This window comes from Brienomyrus brachyistius, chromosome 12 (assembly GCF_023856365.1).
Source record: "Brienomyrus brachyistius isolate T26 chromosome 12, BBRACH_0.4, whole genome shotgun sequence".
NCBI lineage: Eukaryota > Metazoa > Chordata > Actinopteri > Osteoglossiformes > Mormyridae > Brienomyrus > Brienomyrus brachyistius.
In genome coordinates, this window is record NC_064544.1 from 27888498 (window position 1) to 27902641 (window position 14144).

Here is a 14144-nt window from a genome sequence, read left to right on the forward strand (position 1 = left end):
GATTGGAAGCTCATTTTGAAATGTTCTGCTTGAACGAACAGACAGAATTTAAATGTTTCATGCAAAGTCTGGCATTTTTGATTACTGTGTCAAAGTCTTGACAGGCCCGATTCACAAGGCGGTTGCTACAACTGACTGAAATTGTTCTGACAATCTTCGTCAACACTCAAACAAAGGAAGGACAAAACTGCTATTGTACCATCTGGAAAGTCATGAGCTTCCTCACTCCATCACCCTGTCTTCTCTGAGATCAACCACTACTCTGGACTTGTCACAGACCCAAAAACCTCTGCTGAAATCTTTCCATCTGTGAAACACTTTCAGTCAAATCGCAAGTCCCAAAAAGCAGGGCTAAATTGCTAAGCAACATTATGTGAAGTATTAAAAAAAAAATAATAAAAAAATCAGCAGGTTCTTATTCAAATACAAATCCAATTATACAGTTACGGACATTACTAGCAGAAAAAGTGCAGAGTTTATAGCTTAAAGATTTGAACTACTGGTCTGTGCCTATAAAGTCATAATTTAGCAAACCCCTGCTATCCTGTTACATGCTAACACACCTTCCTGCCAAGTTCTGCCCATGTCCATGACCTGGCGACCCCCATCCCGGAAAAGGAAGGCAATCGGCAAGCTCCTTAAGGTAACCGGACCTGACAAGTTACACCCAGAGACCGAGACTGGGGACAGCAGAGCTATCCTACTTCAAAACGTGCCCTGTAATGGCAAGATGGCAAACCCTCCCCCCTCCCACTGCTTAATCAAGCCGGGCATCCCCAAAGACCCGACCGGAAAGCAAAGCGGGAACACTGCCACTGATACTCCTTAGAAGAGTGACCTTTGGATCTCGGTTCTGACCTCTGCTGTGATTGGGGGGGCTTAGACTGAGGATCGAATCACCTCTTGCCACCGTCTGGGCTTTGCACAGGCTCTTAAGCTCCGGCAACCAAGTTTGTAGAACATTTCCGCATGCAGACGGATGGAAACGTTCAACAGCCAGTCAAGCATACTGAAAGAAGGGCAGCCTGTTCAAACACCTCTCAGCCTGACTGCAATTTGATATGTCAGGTTGTTTGGTTGTTCATGTAAAACAAAAGGGAACATGTTTACCTTGAATTTATTCACTTATTTTAGCACCGCTTTTCATCACTGACCCAATGATGAACGAAAATGAGCATCATTCACTGTGAAGTATTCCTTCATTTATGAACACAATTCACCAGTATTCAAAAACATGCTCCACAATTCTTCAAAACATTCCGCAGCTAAGTTATTTTAAAAAGATGAACAAACAAACCAAGCTTGCATGGGACATGTTTAAAAACCGGTGAAGCATTCGCCAAAAAAATAAATGAATAAAACAAAACATGGCTGGACAATGGAGGTCCGTAGCAAAAGACCCTGTTGCGAAAATGTATTTGTAGAGAAAAAAAAAATGTTTGGATTACTCCATGCTGCTATCACTGTATTCCTTCTGGCAGACATACGATCATTATATTTCACCTTCTGGGTCACCAAGTTTAAACAAATATTTCAAATATTTTAAATATGTGGCCATTTCACTTGCAAAAGACAAAGTGTCATCAACTGCTCCAGGATTCTCGGCTGTTTAGCTATCTACGCATCTAGTGTAGAGTTCAAAGTCCAGGGATGTGTAAATAACAGGTAAAGGACAAGAGACAGCAGCGGAGAGATGTGCAGAAATCATGAGTAAGAGAAGACCACAAGCAGGTCACATGTCCCTCGAGCGATTCACCTGCGGTGCAGGTCCTCGGAGAACTTTAAGCAGGCGTAGATAAACTCCTTCAGCTGCATGTAGACCTTGGGAACAAACCCAGAGAAGGGTACCTTCTTGGGGAAAGGCATCTACAGAAGACAGGCAGCTTGTCAATTAAACATTTCCTTCAGCAACAAGAGATCGATCACAGGTTCCACTCTGACCCACCTTGTCCAGCTCGGGATCATGGAAGGGAAATTGTCCCAGAATGCACCTGTACTCCTCCTCTGACACCACGGAAATGGGGCTATAGTTGTCCTGGTCCAGTATTTGCCTAAAAAGACCAAAGAGCTCCCATGAGAGTGGGTCAGAGCCAGGGTCCCGGATGCCCGTCCTGTTCTGTATCTTCTCCAGACTCGTGAACATTGAATTCTTACACAGCATTCTTTTTTAAATTGGTTGCAGGGATGGAAAATGGGTTCCATGATTGATTACCTGGCTGAAGATGCCCCACATAATGACACACAATCAGTACGGAAGAGAGGCAGACATCTATTGCAACATATCTTTGCCTTGAAGTGAGAAGTTGATTCGGGCAGACAAGAGGGGTCATGAGAAGTAAACCAATCTGCCTCCCAGCTCAGACCACCTTTCACAGCGCTAACTTCATTAGCATTTAGCACAGTCCTTTCGGCAGCTTTCCACATTACTAGAGTTTTCTCAGTTTAGTCCGACTCCAAGAATGCCTGACGATACGAGCCAAAGGCTCTCGACAGAGATCAGCTGAGATATTAACAAGGTCAAGGCAGAATACAGATTTAATCAGCTTTGGACTATCTCGAACCATACTTATTCGTTTTCTTTGGAAACTTTAATGTGAATGACTTCCACAACAGATTGACATTTCTCGCCATTTCCGAAATCTTTTCCAGCTAACAAACACAAGTGAATAATATTTATTCAAAAGATATGCTTTAATTTTGCCAGCTGATTGTACAATGCACTTTTATCATAACAAAACTGGTTTCCCTCCAGCACGATTAATTGTTTCATACTGTGCAAAAATGTGCGAATGTGCACTGTGCAAACGAATCAGGGAGACAGGGGGTCGCATCAAAAATCTCATCCCCACAAGCCGATACTCGGCGTCCTCCCCACCGTTAATTTCGGAAGGTAACCGAGTCTACCTAACGCTTTTTCCAAGTCAACTGACATTGTACAACCCCCCCGCAGCCCAACCCATGAAGCTGCCACGCCCATGACACTTTGCAGCCAATGACGCCACAGGCACGACATCGCATGAAGGATGGTGCCCTCTTGCCCCGTCTGACCTGAATGTGCCGTTCCACTTCTTCAGCAGGATCTCTCCATACTGGTCACGGATCTCCAGCAACATATCAAACAGTTGGTTGACTGGGAATCCATAGCCCTGTAAGTACGCATCAAAGAGAAGGATTTCACACACACACACAGACACACACACAGACAAACGCAGATTATCGAGGTGCACGCAGATCCTGTGGAGACTGCCTCACCTGCAGTGTGTCGGCGAAAAGAACAATGAGGTTCTTCAAGTCCAGAAGCAGGTCGGGGTCTGTGCAGTAGGACTGGAGGGAGAGAAGAATAGGCAGATAGCAAATTGCCATAAAAGCAGGCTCAGGGACTGAAGCACACCTTCCCGCCAACACGGACATTACAGATATTTCCCTAACATGATTAAAGCAAATATCACTTTTACAAGAGTCAACATGTAAAGCCTTTGAAATGTTACAAGGGTTTTAGCTCAAAGGTTAGGGGCTTTGCTAAGGGACCCACGGCTAATTATATGAAATCTTCAGTGAGCAGGCAGCACGCAAGGCAACACTCAAGGCAAGCTTTCGTCAGTAATTACCGAGTGTGTTCGCAGCGCTGCTGTGGTCTTGGACAGCGCCAGCTCCCACAGCTCCTCCACATAGGCCCGGTTCACCAGGCCTTGAGTTGTGTGTAGAAGACGTGGTCTTCCACCACAAAGAACCTGCAGGAAGATGGGGTTACATGAGCATGACGGGGAAGGAGAAGTGAATAGGCCATCAACACAACTACTCAAAGTGAGAGTCATACATCCACAGCAAGAACCAAAGCTGGCCTACTGGTTTCTATAGCACCACCTAGAGGCCTGGAGGATAAAGACTCATTCGTAACCCAGGACTGCCAGTGCAAAACATGGGGCCTTTAATGTAACATACAGACAGCCCCTCCCCAGAAACTGCTGACTTTCTGACTGTTTTATGGCTATAGGGAACAGTGACCAAACACGCAGTCATGGTCACCGCTGAAAGCCCCCGCAGCATGTGAGGCCAAGCATTCCAGCAGGGACGCCACGCGAAGAATGTTTGCAAAAGTGAGGCTCCAGACACAAGGACATTCCCAGTATCTCCATCCAGACAGCATGGAACAACACGGGTCCTCCATGGAGCTCCCAGACTGCCATAAATCCAGCAGAGAGCGCCAATTGGCGGGCAGAGTGATGGAAAAGGATAGCGGTCTCATCTGTAATAGTTTATTTAACGCCCATCACAAAACCAGCTTTTCGTTTTTCAGCTTCATATGTCAAACGGACTTAACCTGAAGCATCGGGACTGTACACATAATTGAAACGTAAATATGCATAATTATAAAAATAAAGACAATTGGTAAATGTCAGGGGGAACATCAGCAGTGTTCATGGATGCATGGAAAGTTGAGGTTTAACAGCAAAGAGGGGAGCAGAGCTTATTTTGGCAAAAACAATGGCTTTCAGCGTCCTTCCCAAAAGTGGCTAGACATCACATTGAGACTCCTGAGAAGGGGATTTCAATAGAGGAAAAACACCTACCCTACTATCTGATTGAAGTATCTCCTGTACCCTTCCAGAGTTTCGTGCTGAAAAGATAAGACACGTGAGGATGTAGGGGACGAAGGCCAGACGGCGGGGACCGTTACGGCTCGGGGCCCCCGTGCGAGCCAGCACGCGGCTCGGAGCTCCCGTGCGAGCCACCGCGCACCTCTCCATCTCCTACCATGTTTGAGTGCGGCTGCAGCACCAGCCGGGGCCTGTTTCCGTCTCTGCTTCCTGTAGTAGCTCTCGAAGGTGTCGCGGGCTCCCTGGAAGCAAAGGTAGGGAAGAACGGGAGAACACTCAAACGAAAGCTGGGAAACATGTATATTTAAGACCTCCAATCTCAGAGCAGAGCTCCAGAATCAGGCCTCTTTCACATCTGGGTTGTGTGACCTGTCGGACGATAGGAAGGACTGTGCCACCCTTTGTAGCTGTATCACATCAGGACGGCGTGGGCCTGCTTCCTTCTGGCATCAGGGCCTTGGATGGGCCGTCTAGCGATGCGCCTTATCGCCTGATTCTGACCAGACTCAAGCCTGGAGTCTCCTCCAGGCCCAGTGATAAGGCACCCAGAGCAGGGCTGATTGTTGCCACCTTACCACTCTTACTTACTGACCCCTGCTTCTCGGACAGGTCACAAAGGCACGTGACAAGAAGGTTAATAAAGTATTTCTGTTTAGATTTTCTTAAAAAACAAACGGGTTGGGCTCTCCTTACTAAACTTCTTGCCTGTCAAGGAAACAATCTTGTCGACGTGATTCATTCTTCCATACAATAACAGGGCGACTCCCGGGGTGAGCCCACTTGCAGCTTGGTGACAGACTAACGTCTCCCAATTCCCATCGCTGTCACCGTCAGCATGCGTTCCGGCCGCCGTCGTGACCTTCACCACCACGTCCCTCCATTTCCTGCCATGCAGGCCTGCTTCCTGTCAGATAGGGCCGCGCTTGGAGCTGGACGGCTTACCACAGGGTCACCGCCAAGCCAAATGTGCCTGACCGCCACAACCTGAGAATAACCCTCCCCCTGCACTGGAGTTCAATACTGGAAAGCTGTCGCTAGGTCACTCTCATTGGGGCTGGGGGGGGGTGAGGACCTCCGTTCATAGATAAGGAACATGACCTCACAAGACAGGAATCAGTAGAGGATAAACAGGACCTGCCTTTGTTTTTAGGATTTTTTGTTTTTATTATTTTTTATTTATTTTTATTTTTTTTTTTTAGAAAGTTTGATCAGCGTGGTGGGAAATGGGAGAACTGGGTAGGTAGGGAAACAGGAATGGTGAGACCAAGAGAGATAGAAGGCAAGAAAAGATGGAAGAGATGCTATAAAGACATTTGAGAACAATGCTGGACGGCTTTCGCACTTCTACAGGACGATGATGATGCTCCAGCATCATCTCGTTTGGGTTTTTGGGTTTATCCTCGAAGGGACCCCAAGAGCGGTTTAGTTTGTTGGCGACTCTGCATTCACACCGTTCACGACTCGACTCTTCGGCACTTACAGAGTACCATTGTTCATGATGTAGATCCATGTTACAGCAACATGGAGGAATTTAAACACAGGCTGAGGCAAAAGGGGGCGGGGGGGGGGGGGGGGGGGGGGGGGGGGGGGGGGGGGGGGGGGGGGGGGGGGCGGGGGGGGGGGCGGTGGTGCACTGGGAAAACAAAAAGAGCCGCTTGATTGGAAATGGGATTCCAGGTCCGGGTTTACAATGAAAATAAATGGAGGCCGGGTCAATGGAATTGCGTAATATCAAAGCAGGAGAGGGCTCCAATATACCCAGTCAGGTTTCCAATGGGATGCGAGAGGCTTCCAGAGGATGCCTGGCCCATAACTGCAGATTGGGGGGGGGGGGGGGGTTCCCAAAAAGGAGAATTTACTATGAGAACATAGACTCAGATTTCAGGATAGGATCGTAAGGATACTGCTAGATCAGGGCTCTTTAAATCTGGACCTCTATTCCAAATCCAGGCCATGTTTTCAGTTCTCCCAAGTAGTTTGACCAATCAGAATCATTAATCATTAAACTGAGGCTTCACACTGGGCTCACAGGTAAACGAGGGCTGGAAGCTCAGCAGGGCTCGGTCCCCAGAGGACTCCTGATTTGCAAAGCCCTGGTCTAGACTGTAGGTGACCGCTGCCGGGGGAGACTGCTGACATCCCAGCCTCCATTTGAGGCAGATCCTTTTGTTTATGCAGAGAAGACCTTATACTGACCCAAAAAACCCCCTAAATTCAGCAACTGAGCTAACATGACAAGTGACTTAGAGGAAAAGAGTCTCTTATCCACCCAGCCTATCCCTTGCAGGCCTCGTGAACTGCGTCTGGCCCTCTGCAGCCTTCCTGTCACCCTGAAACGGCCTTCCGCTTCTCCGGCCGGAGCCCGGGGTTAAGCTCTGCGTGTCCCTCTCCATGTTCTAAGTGTTGGCAGAGGGGCTGAGGGAAGGAAGACACAGGTCACCTCATTCGCTTATTTGAAGAAAGAAAAACAGACTGGAGTAGTACGTGCTCTTTGTTGTTTAGCGGTGGCGGGGTGAGCCAAACCCCGTATGCAGGAAGAAACAATCGCTTTGCTCTGGCGCTACCCTTTATGACCTCTTGGGCATTAGAGCGAGGCCGGCCGGCCCGCTCTCACTTTCGCAGCCTTTGATGGAGCACTGGGCCATGCGCGGGAGTTACAATAGGGCTGGCAGGCCGCTTCCTGCATGTGCCGTTCTCACTGGGAGGCAAACAAAGGCTATTGTGACACAGCCTTCACATGTACGGCCTGCCAAGAGGTCACAGATCCCAGCCTGTCACCCAGCCACACGTGTGAGCGTGAATGACATTTTTCCAGCTGCGCACATGACAAATGCCCATGATGCACCTCCATTCTGCTACGGACCAAGCGTCCTCGCGATCCAAGCACTATTCCAGAATTCATGCCTACTGGAACTAGCATGAGCAGTCCGCAGCGCAATCTGGCGGTATTATCGGAATGCACTCGCTCGCCGGAACATCGGAGCGTAAGGATGTAGAAGCCGAAACAGCGATAGATTTACAGCTGGCCCTCGGGTCCTCTTGTTGACACTGAAACCAGAGACCCTTGAACGGCTCCCAAAGAGACCTCGGAATCGAGGCCCGGTTCAGGCCCACGGATCAGTGTGGCCTCTCTGAGCGCTTGTTTGCTTGGACTCCGCCATCCGCGGGACGGAAAGAAACCAGGAGGCGGCTAATTGTGAGCCGAAAGGAATCCTGATGCTGTCAAATTACACCGACTGAGAAATCAAAACAGCGGCCTGCTCTACCATTAACCACATGGCCGTGTTGGGGTGGCCGCATCTCCATGGCGATGAACACAGCAAAACAGCGTTAAATTCCACTCCTGCAGGTGCTCTCCTGGGGACCCGTCAATCAAAACGCACAAACAGACTCCAGGCGAGGAAGAGCGAGGCATCCAAACGCCAAACCAAGCAGTAGCTCTAGTACACGAGTCTGCAGTTAAAATACAGACGGAGAACAAAGACGACAGACGGAGGGTCAAAAACAGAGAAAATGAGCTGAAGTAAACAGTTCTTCTGCGGTCAGAGCTCAGAAGATCGCTGGAGCAAAAGTAACGGATGGAGAACTAAGGAGAGAAACATTCTCAGCACCAAATGGGGGCAGCTTTACCCGAAATCCTCAAAAAGGGGATGGGGATTTAGAGAACTTGGTGCAGTTTGAGTTCCTAGCAGGCATAGGCAGTGTAAATAGACGAAAACCAACTGGCTACCTATTAACCACTAGCAGGCCCGGGCAGTGAGTGTCAAAGGCAAGAACTGCCATGTGAGAGGAAGTGGATGGAGATTAAGTATGAAGGAGTGCTTGGGGGTGACTCACCAGCACTGTGTAGATGTGCAGACAGCGATACACAGGTGAGAAGTCTACAAGCTCATGAGCTCCAGGTACCTGCAAAACAGAGACACAGAAACATCAGCCTACCCTGTGGTTGCGATCGCCTCCCATCCCGCGTGCCTCCTCCCCCTCATCCCCATCCCGCGTGCCTCCTCCCCCTCATCCCCATCCCGCGTGCCTCCTCCTCCCCATCACATCACGCGTGCCGCCGCCTCCTCCTCCTCCTCCCCATCCCCCCTCATCCCATCACACATGCCGCCTCCTCCTCCCCATCACCCTCTCCATCACGCGTGCATCCTCCTCCCCATCACATTCACGCGTGCCTCCTCCTCCCCATCACCATTCACCATCACGCGTGCCTCCTCCTCCCCATCACCATCCCCGCTGCCACCCTCCCTCCGCCTCATCCTCCTCCCCATCACCATCACGCGTGCCTCCTCCTCCCCATCACCATCACGCGTGCCTCCTCCTCCCCATCACCATCACGCGTGCCTCCTCCTCCCCATCACCATCACGCGTGCCTCCTCCTCCCCATTACCATCACGCGTGCCTCCTCCTCCCCATCACGCCTCCTCCTCCCCCATCACTCGTGCCTCCTCCTCCCCATCACTCGTGCCTCCTCCTCCCCATCACGCGTGCCGCCGCCGCCTCCTCCTCCCCATCACACATGCCGCCGCCTCCTGCCCCCCCATCCCCCATCACTCGTGCCTCCTCCTCCCCATCACGCGTGCCACCGCCGCCGCCGCCTCCTCCTCCTCCTCCCCATCACACATGCCGCCGCCTCCTGCCCCCCCATCCCCATCACTCGTGCCTCCTCCTCCCCATCACGCGTGCCGCCGCCGCCAGCCCCGCCTCCTCCTCCTCCCCATCACACATGCCGCCGCCCTCCTCCTCCTCCCCATCACTCGTGCCTCCTCCTCCCCATCACTCGTGCCTCCTCCATCACGCGTGCCGCCGCCTCCTCCTCCTCCCCATCACACATGCCGCCGCCTCCTCCCCCCCATCCCCATCACTCGTGCCTCCTCCTCCCCATCACTCGTGCCTCCTCCTCCCCATCACTCGTGCCGCCGCCGCCTCCTCCTCCTCCCCATCACTCGTGCCTCCTCCCCCCCATCACGCGTGCCTCCTCCTCCCCATCACGCGTGCCTCCTCCTCCCCATCACGCGTGCCTCCTCCTCCCCATCACGCGTGCCGCCGCCGCCGCCGCCGCCTCCTCCTCCTCCTCCCCATCACACATGCCGCCGCCTCCTCCCCCCCCATCCCCATCACGCGTGCCGCCGCCCGCCGCCTCCTCCTCCTCCTCCCCATCACACATGCCGCCGCCTCCTCCCCCCCATCCCCATCACTCGTGCCTCCTCCTCCCCATCACGCGTGCCTCCTCCACATGCCGCTTCCACACTTTTCTTCCGGACTGGAACTTACTTAACCTTGGATCCCCCCTCCCATCTTAGTCTTTAAGAATAATGAAACAAATATTGATCATTAATGTTATTAAAGTAAAAGCCCATTAAACATGATAATATTCCACTTGTAGAAACACTGATAAGCAAGAATTGTTTGTTTCCTTTGGAGAGACTTTTGTTAATGAGAGAGATTTAATAAAACCTCCTGATGTTTTGATTGGATGGTTGTGTCCCGGCCATTTATACATCCAGCCCCCCTCCCTCCCTGCTTCTGGTTTCACACTTTGGGTCGGTCCAAGAGCTGAACCAAATAATGTGAATATATACACACACACACACCCCCAAAAATAAAATAAAAAGAACAGGGAATCATGCCACATTCCTTATTACGAGGGAAATGTGATACACAAACAAAGACTCAGAGGGGGGTTTTTATTTAAAAAACGTGAACGCCGTTGTTTGTATCGAGCACCACTGGAGGGTTATTGTTATATTATTGTGATTATTAATATTAAAGTTCATTGAGACACTTTAAAAACTTTGGCAGGGTCAGATGTGTCAAAGATGACAATACCCTAATCTTCTCCAGAAGAACCATTGTGAAGAGCATAGCTCTTTTGATCTGCTAAGGGTACCAGAGAGGTTGGGGGGGGGGGGGGGGGGGGGGGGGGGGGGAGTAATCTAGCACTTATGCAAAGTGATGATTGTATCAATCTTGGCTTGAACATCATCTTTGAAGGACGATAACAGTTACCAGCAGGGCTAAAATGTAGAACATCCACATAGATTGAAATAAGCAACCCTGACAATAGTGTTCCATTAGCTGACAGCCCCCCACCTCACCCACGTATGCTCTGGGTGCGTGCCGCATGCGTTTGGAGATAGGAGACTGCTTGCATCGTTTCACATCGACCCGCCTCGCCGGGGAAAGGATTTCGGGGAATGCTGCTAGATCTTTTGTCATCTCTGCTCACACTTGCAATGAGCTCACATCTACACTGACCGCCTGACGGGAATCTATTCCCAAGAAAGGCAGCAAAACAATCCCCCGCTTTCATCTGGCGGCCGCAGAACGACAAGAGCGGCGAATAATAGGGCAGGAGGGCTCGGGGGGGGCAAGGTAGCGAGGGACAGCGAACAATAATAACGAGGGTCGGGAGGAACTGCAGAGCGAGCGGGAATGGCTGGAATGTCAGGTCCCCTGCCACTGCTGCCTGTGTAAACACGGCCCACCGCACTGCACCGGGGGGGTGGGGGGGGTCTTCAGGGGATGACTCCATGACCCCTGCCAACACTTGCTTTCGGGAAGATAAGGAGGCACTGGGAATGCACTGCTTGTGGCGAGAGGCACACAGGAAGGCCAAGTGACACGGGTGGGGGGGCAGGGAACAGAGGTCTGTGATGTGGGATAGGGGCAGTCAGGGTGGGGAGACCGAAGGGCAAGAGCACAGTGTCCTGCCAAACACCTCCAGGGCACCGGGGGCAGCGCGGGGGCAGCAGAGAACACAGATTCCGATCGCAGGAGACCCGGCTCTCCCCACAGGTCAGCCGGCGGGCATTTCCGCTGGGCGATAAGCGCGTGGCTCATAAGGGGTGGAAATGAGCGCTCGGCGGGGGCGTGGTCAAGGCTCTGTGCGTCACCGGCCGGCAGCAACGTGGCATTCCCCCGCGAGCACTACGTGCCCAAAGCGCACCCCCCTCCCCTATCAACCTGGGGCGCACACTGCCCACGTGCCGCAGCGACTGAAAATGGTTTCCAGTTCATTAAGGGTGGGAACAGGGCAGGCGGGCCAAGCCAAGGCTGAGGTGGTGGGGTGGGGAAACCTCGCTGCAGCACCGAGCACGTCCAGCACGGCCGCAGGGGTGGCATGGATGTCAACAACACGGAATACGAGACAGGAAACGGGAGGGATCGCCGCCACTTGGCAGGACGGCAATTTGGTGGCGGGGACTCAAAAGCACAACAATTTTAGGCAGACGGCGTAAAAACACGAGCCTGAAGAGATACGATATTTCTTATTTACAACATTTGGGGGGGGGGGGGGGGCTGGACACTGGCGGGCTGGCAACTCAGGGACGAGGCAGCACCTCAAATGCGAGGGTGTACAGTGCTGCAAGTGAGGGAGAGCTGAAGAGATAGACAGCTAACTGGCAGGCTAAAGAGCTGGGAGTTTGTACTGAATAGAAGAGCCGGGCCATGGTGAACTGTGTGTGTGTGTGTCTGTGTCTGTGTCTGTGTGTAACACACTTTAGTCCCCACAATGTGGTACATTGTTCAGGTCTCAAAAAAAACAAAAACCTACAAAAAACTAAAAAATGCCAAAATTCTTGTTTTTGTTTGGGTACTTATGGTTAAGGGTGGGTAGGGTTAAGGCGTTAAGCCCATAGAAATCAGTGGAGAGTCCTCATAAAGATATGAAGGCATGAAGTAAGTCAGTCAGTCAGTAAGCCTCTGGTTACCTCATCTTCCTCCTCATCCTCCACATCCAGGATTCCCGAGTCCTGTTCAGATTGAGGGCTGCCCCCCTGGCCGTTCAGCTCCGTGCTCTGTCCCACCTCCTTCCTCACACGGCGGCCGCTGCCTGCACTCTGCTGGTGGGAGAGGGAGCTGTCAAGACTGCGCTGCACCTGTGCCTGAACACAGAGGAGAGGGAACCGCAGTCACCTGGGATCAGAGGAACTTAAAAGGTTTTCACTGAAGTGACCTCACCCAAATGAGAAAACAAAAAAAGTATTACAGATATATATATTTTTTTGTCTGTGTATCTGTGTTCCTGTATTTTGTGTGTGTGTGTGTGTGTGTGTGTGTGTGTGTGGTGTGTGTGTGTGTGTGTGTGTGTGTGTGTGTGTCTGCGCAGGCGCATCAACACACACACACACACACACACACACACACACAAAATGGACTGTCCCCTTATAAAAGCAAAGACTTAAACAGTACCAAAGGGGGATCAACAGAGAAAACATTCAGCTGTTCTGAGTTAAATATACGTAATATCATAATAGTACTAAATTGCAGTTAATTTAATAAGATTATAAAGATAAAAAAGATTTGATAAATGACAATTCACCAAAGTGTGCCGCATCACCATTGGACCCTTGAGCCGAGCCCTTAACCCCCCAGAAAAACACCCCAGGACACCGGATAAATGGCTGACCTGCACCCACCACCCCAAGCTTCGCTCTCACCTGTATGTGCGTGTGCATGTCTCAAAGGAGAGCAAGATGCATCTATACGCATACGTGTACAAACAGCAAATACATCATCATTTCATTTCATCAGCGCAAGTCTCTATTTACAAGCATGCAGGGAGGAACAGATTGCAGAGAGCAAGGGCGTAACGCCAGGGCAGACACGGTACAGCGCGGCCTGCTCCAGCAGACCACATCCAGCTCTGCACATGTGTATTTAGCATTTTACTTCTCAAACAGTTTACTGGCCTTTACGCAACAACCGGAACAGCAAGGTGCTGAGCGCCAGACACACACAGAAAGCCGTCAAAGCAAAGAAAATACAGACCTACCCAGTCCTTAATCAATCAACAGTCAGACAACTCACTCTCTCTCCTTCTCTATTTCACACCACACACACCACACACACACACACACACACACACACACACCACCCACACACCCACACCACAAATTAAACACTTGAAGCTACACGTAGAATTCTTATCCATGATGTATTCGGAAAGTAACTTTCCTGGTCAACAAAGGAATCCTCCCTCTTAAACCTCCTTACGTATTTTGATAAAAAGTGTAATTAAGAGAAATGCTTGTCGTCTGGGCCCAATAAAAAATTATAATACAGGAATCAATGTGGAACTAATATTTGAACAAGTTTCGAATTAACAAGCAGTTCTATTGGATACTATATGCATACATAAAATACTTTACATATACAGAATAATACAAAATAAAGATCTGCAAATGTAGAAATCTCAGCATGGGAAGAGTACAGCTCTACCACTAACCTATACACACAGCCTGACACGTTCACATTGCATTGATTCAGACTTTCTGTAGCCACATATCAATATTGCACCAATCCAAATTTCCACTAAGCCTGCAGTGACACCAATGACAGGGTGCTGGCTGGACTTTGTGCCCTAAATCCCCCATGGCCTACAATGAAGCCGCCCCTAGTAACATCACTCACCATTAATGTTTGCTGCTTCATATTAAGCTGAATTTAGCATTTCTTTTATATTAAGAAAATCAGCACAAACTACAGTAGAAATGATTACCCATGTAAGATTCCCCTGCCGGCCACAACAATGATAATCAA

General features: G+C 50.5%; 1 protein-coding gene across 1 annotated transcript in view; it reads right to left on the bottom strand.

The window, feature by feature from the left end:
- The window catches only part of exoc6b (exocyst complex component 6B), a gene marked incomplete at its 5' end in the record, with an annotated part of 48190 nt that extends 35676 nt beyond the window's left edge, over nucleotides 1-12514 (bottom strand). Inside the window, 11 exon segments of the mRNA XM_048971719.1 lie at nucleotides 1757-1866; nucleotides 1946-2051; nucleotides 3049-3146; nucleotides 3253-3324; nucleotides 3609-3704; nucleotides 3707-3731; nucleotides 4572-4618; nucleotides 4756-4785; nucleotides 4787-4840; nucleotides 8436-8504; nucleotides 12314-12514. Of these exon segments, the coding sequence (XP_048827676.1) occupies nucleotides 1757-1866; nucleotides 1946-2051; nucleotides 3049-3146; nucleotides 3253-3324; nucleotides 3609-3704; nucleotides 3707-3731; nucleotides 4572-4618; nucleotides 4756-4785; nucleotides 4787-4840; nucleotides 8436-8504; nucleotides 12314-12514 (908 nt within the window).
- Between the last annotated feature and the right edge of the window lie 1630 nt (nucleotides 12515-14144).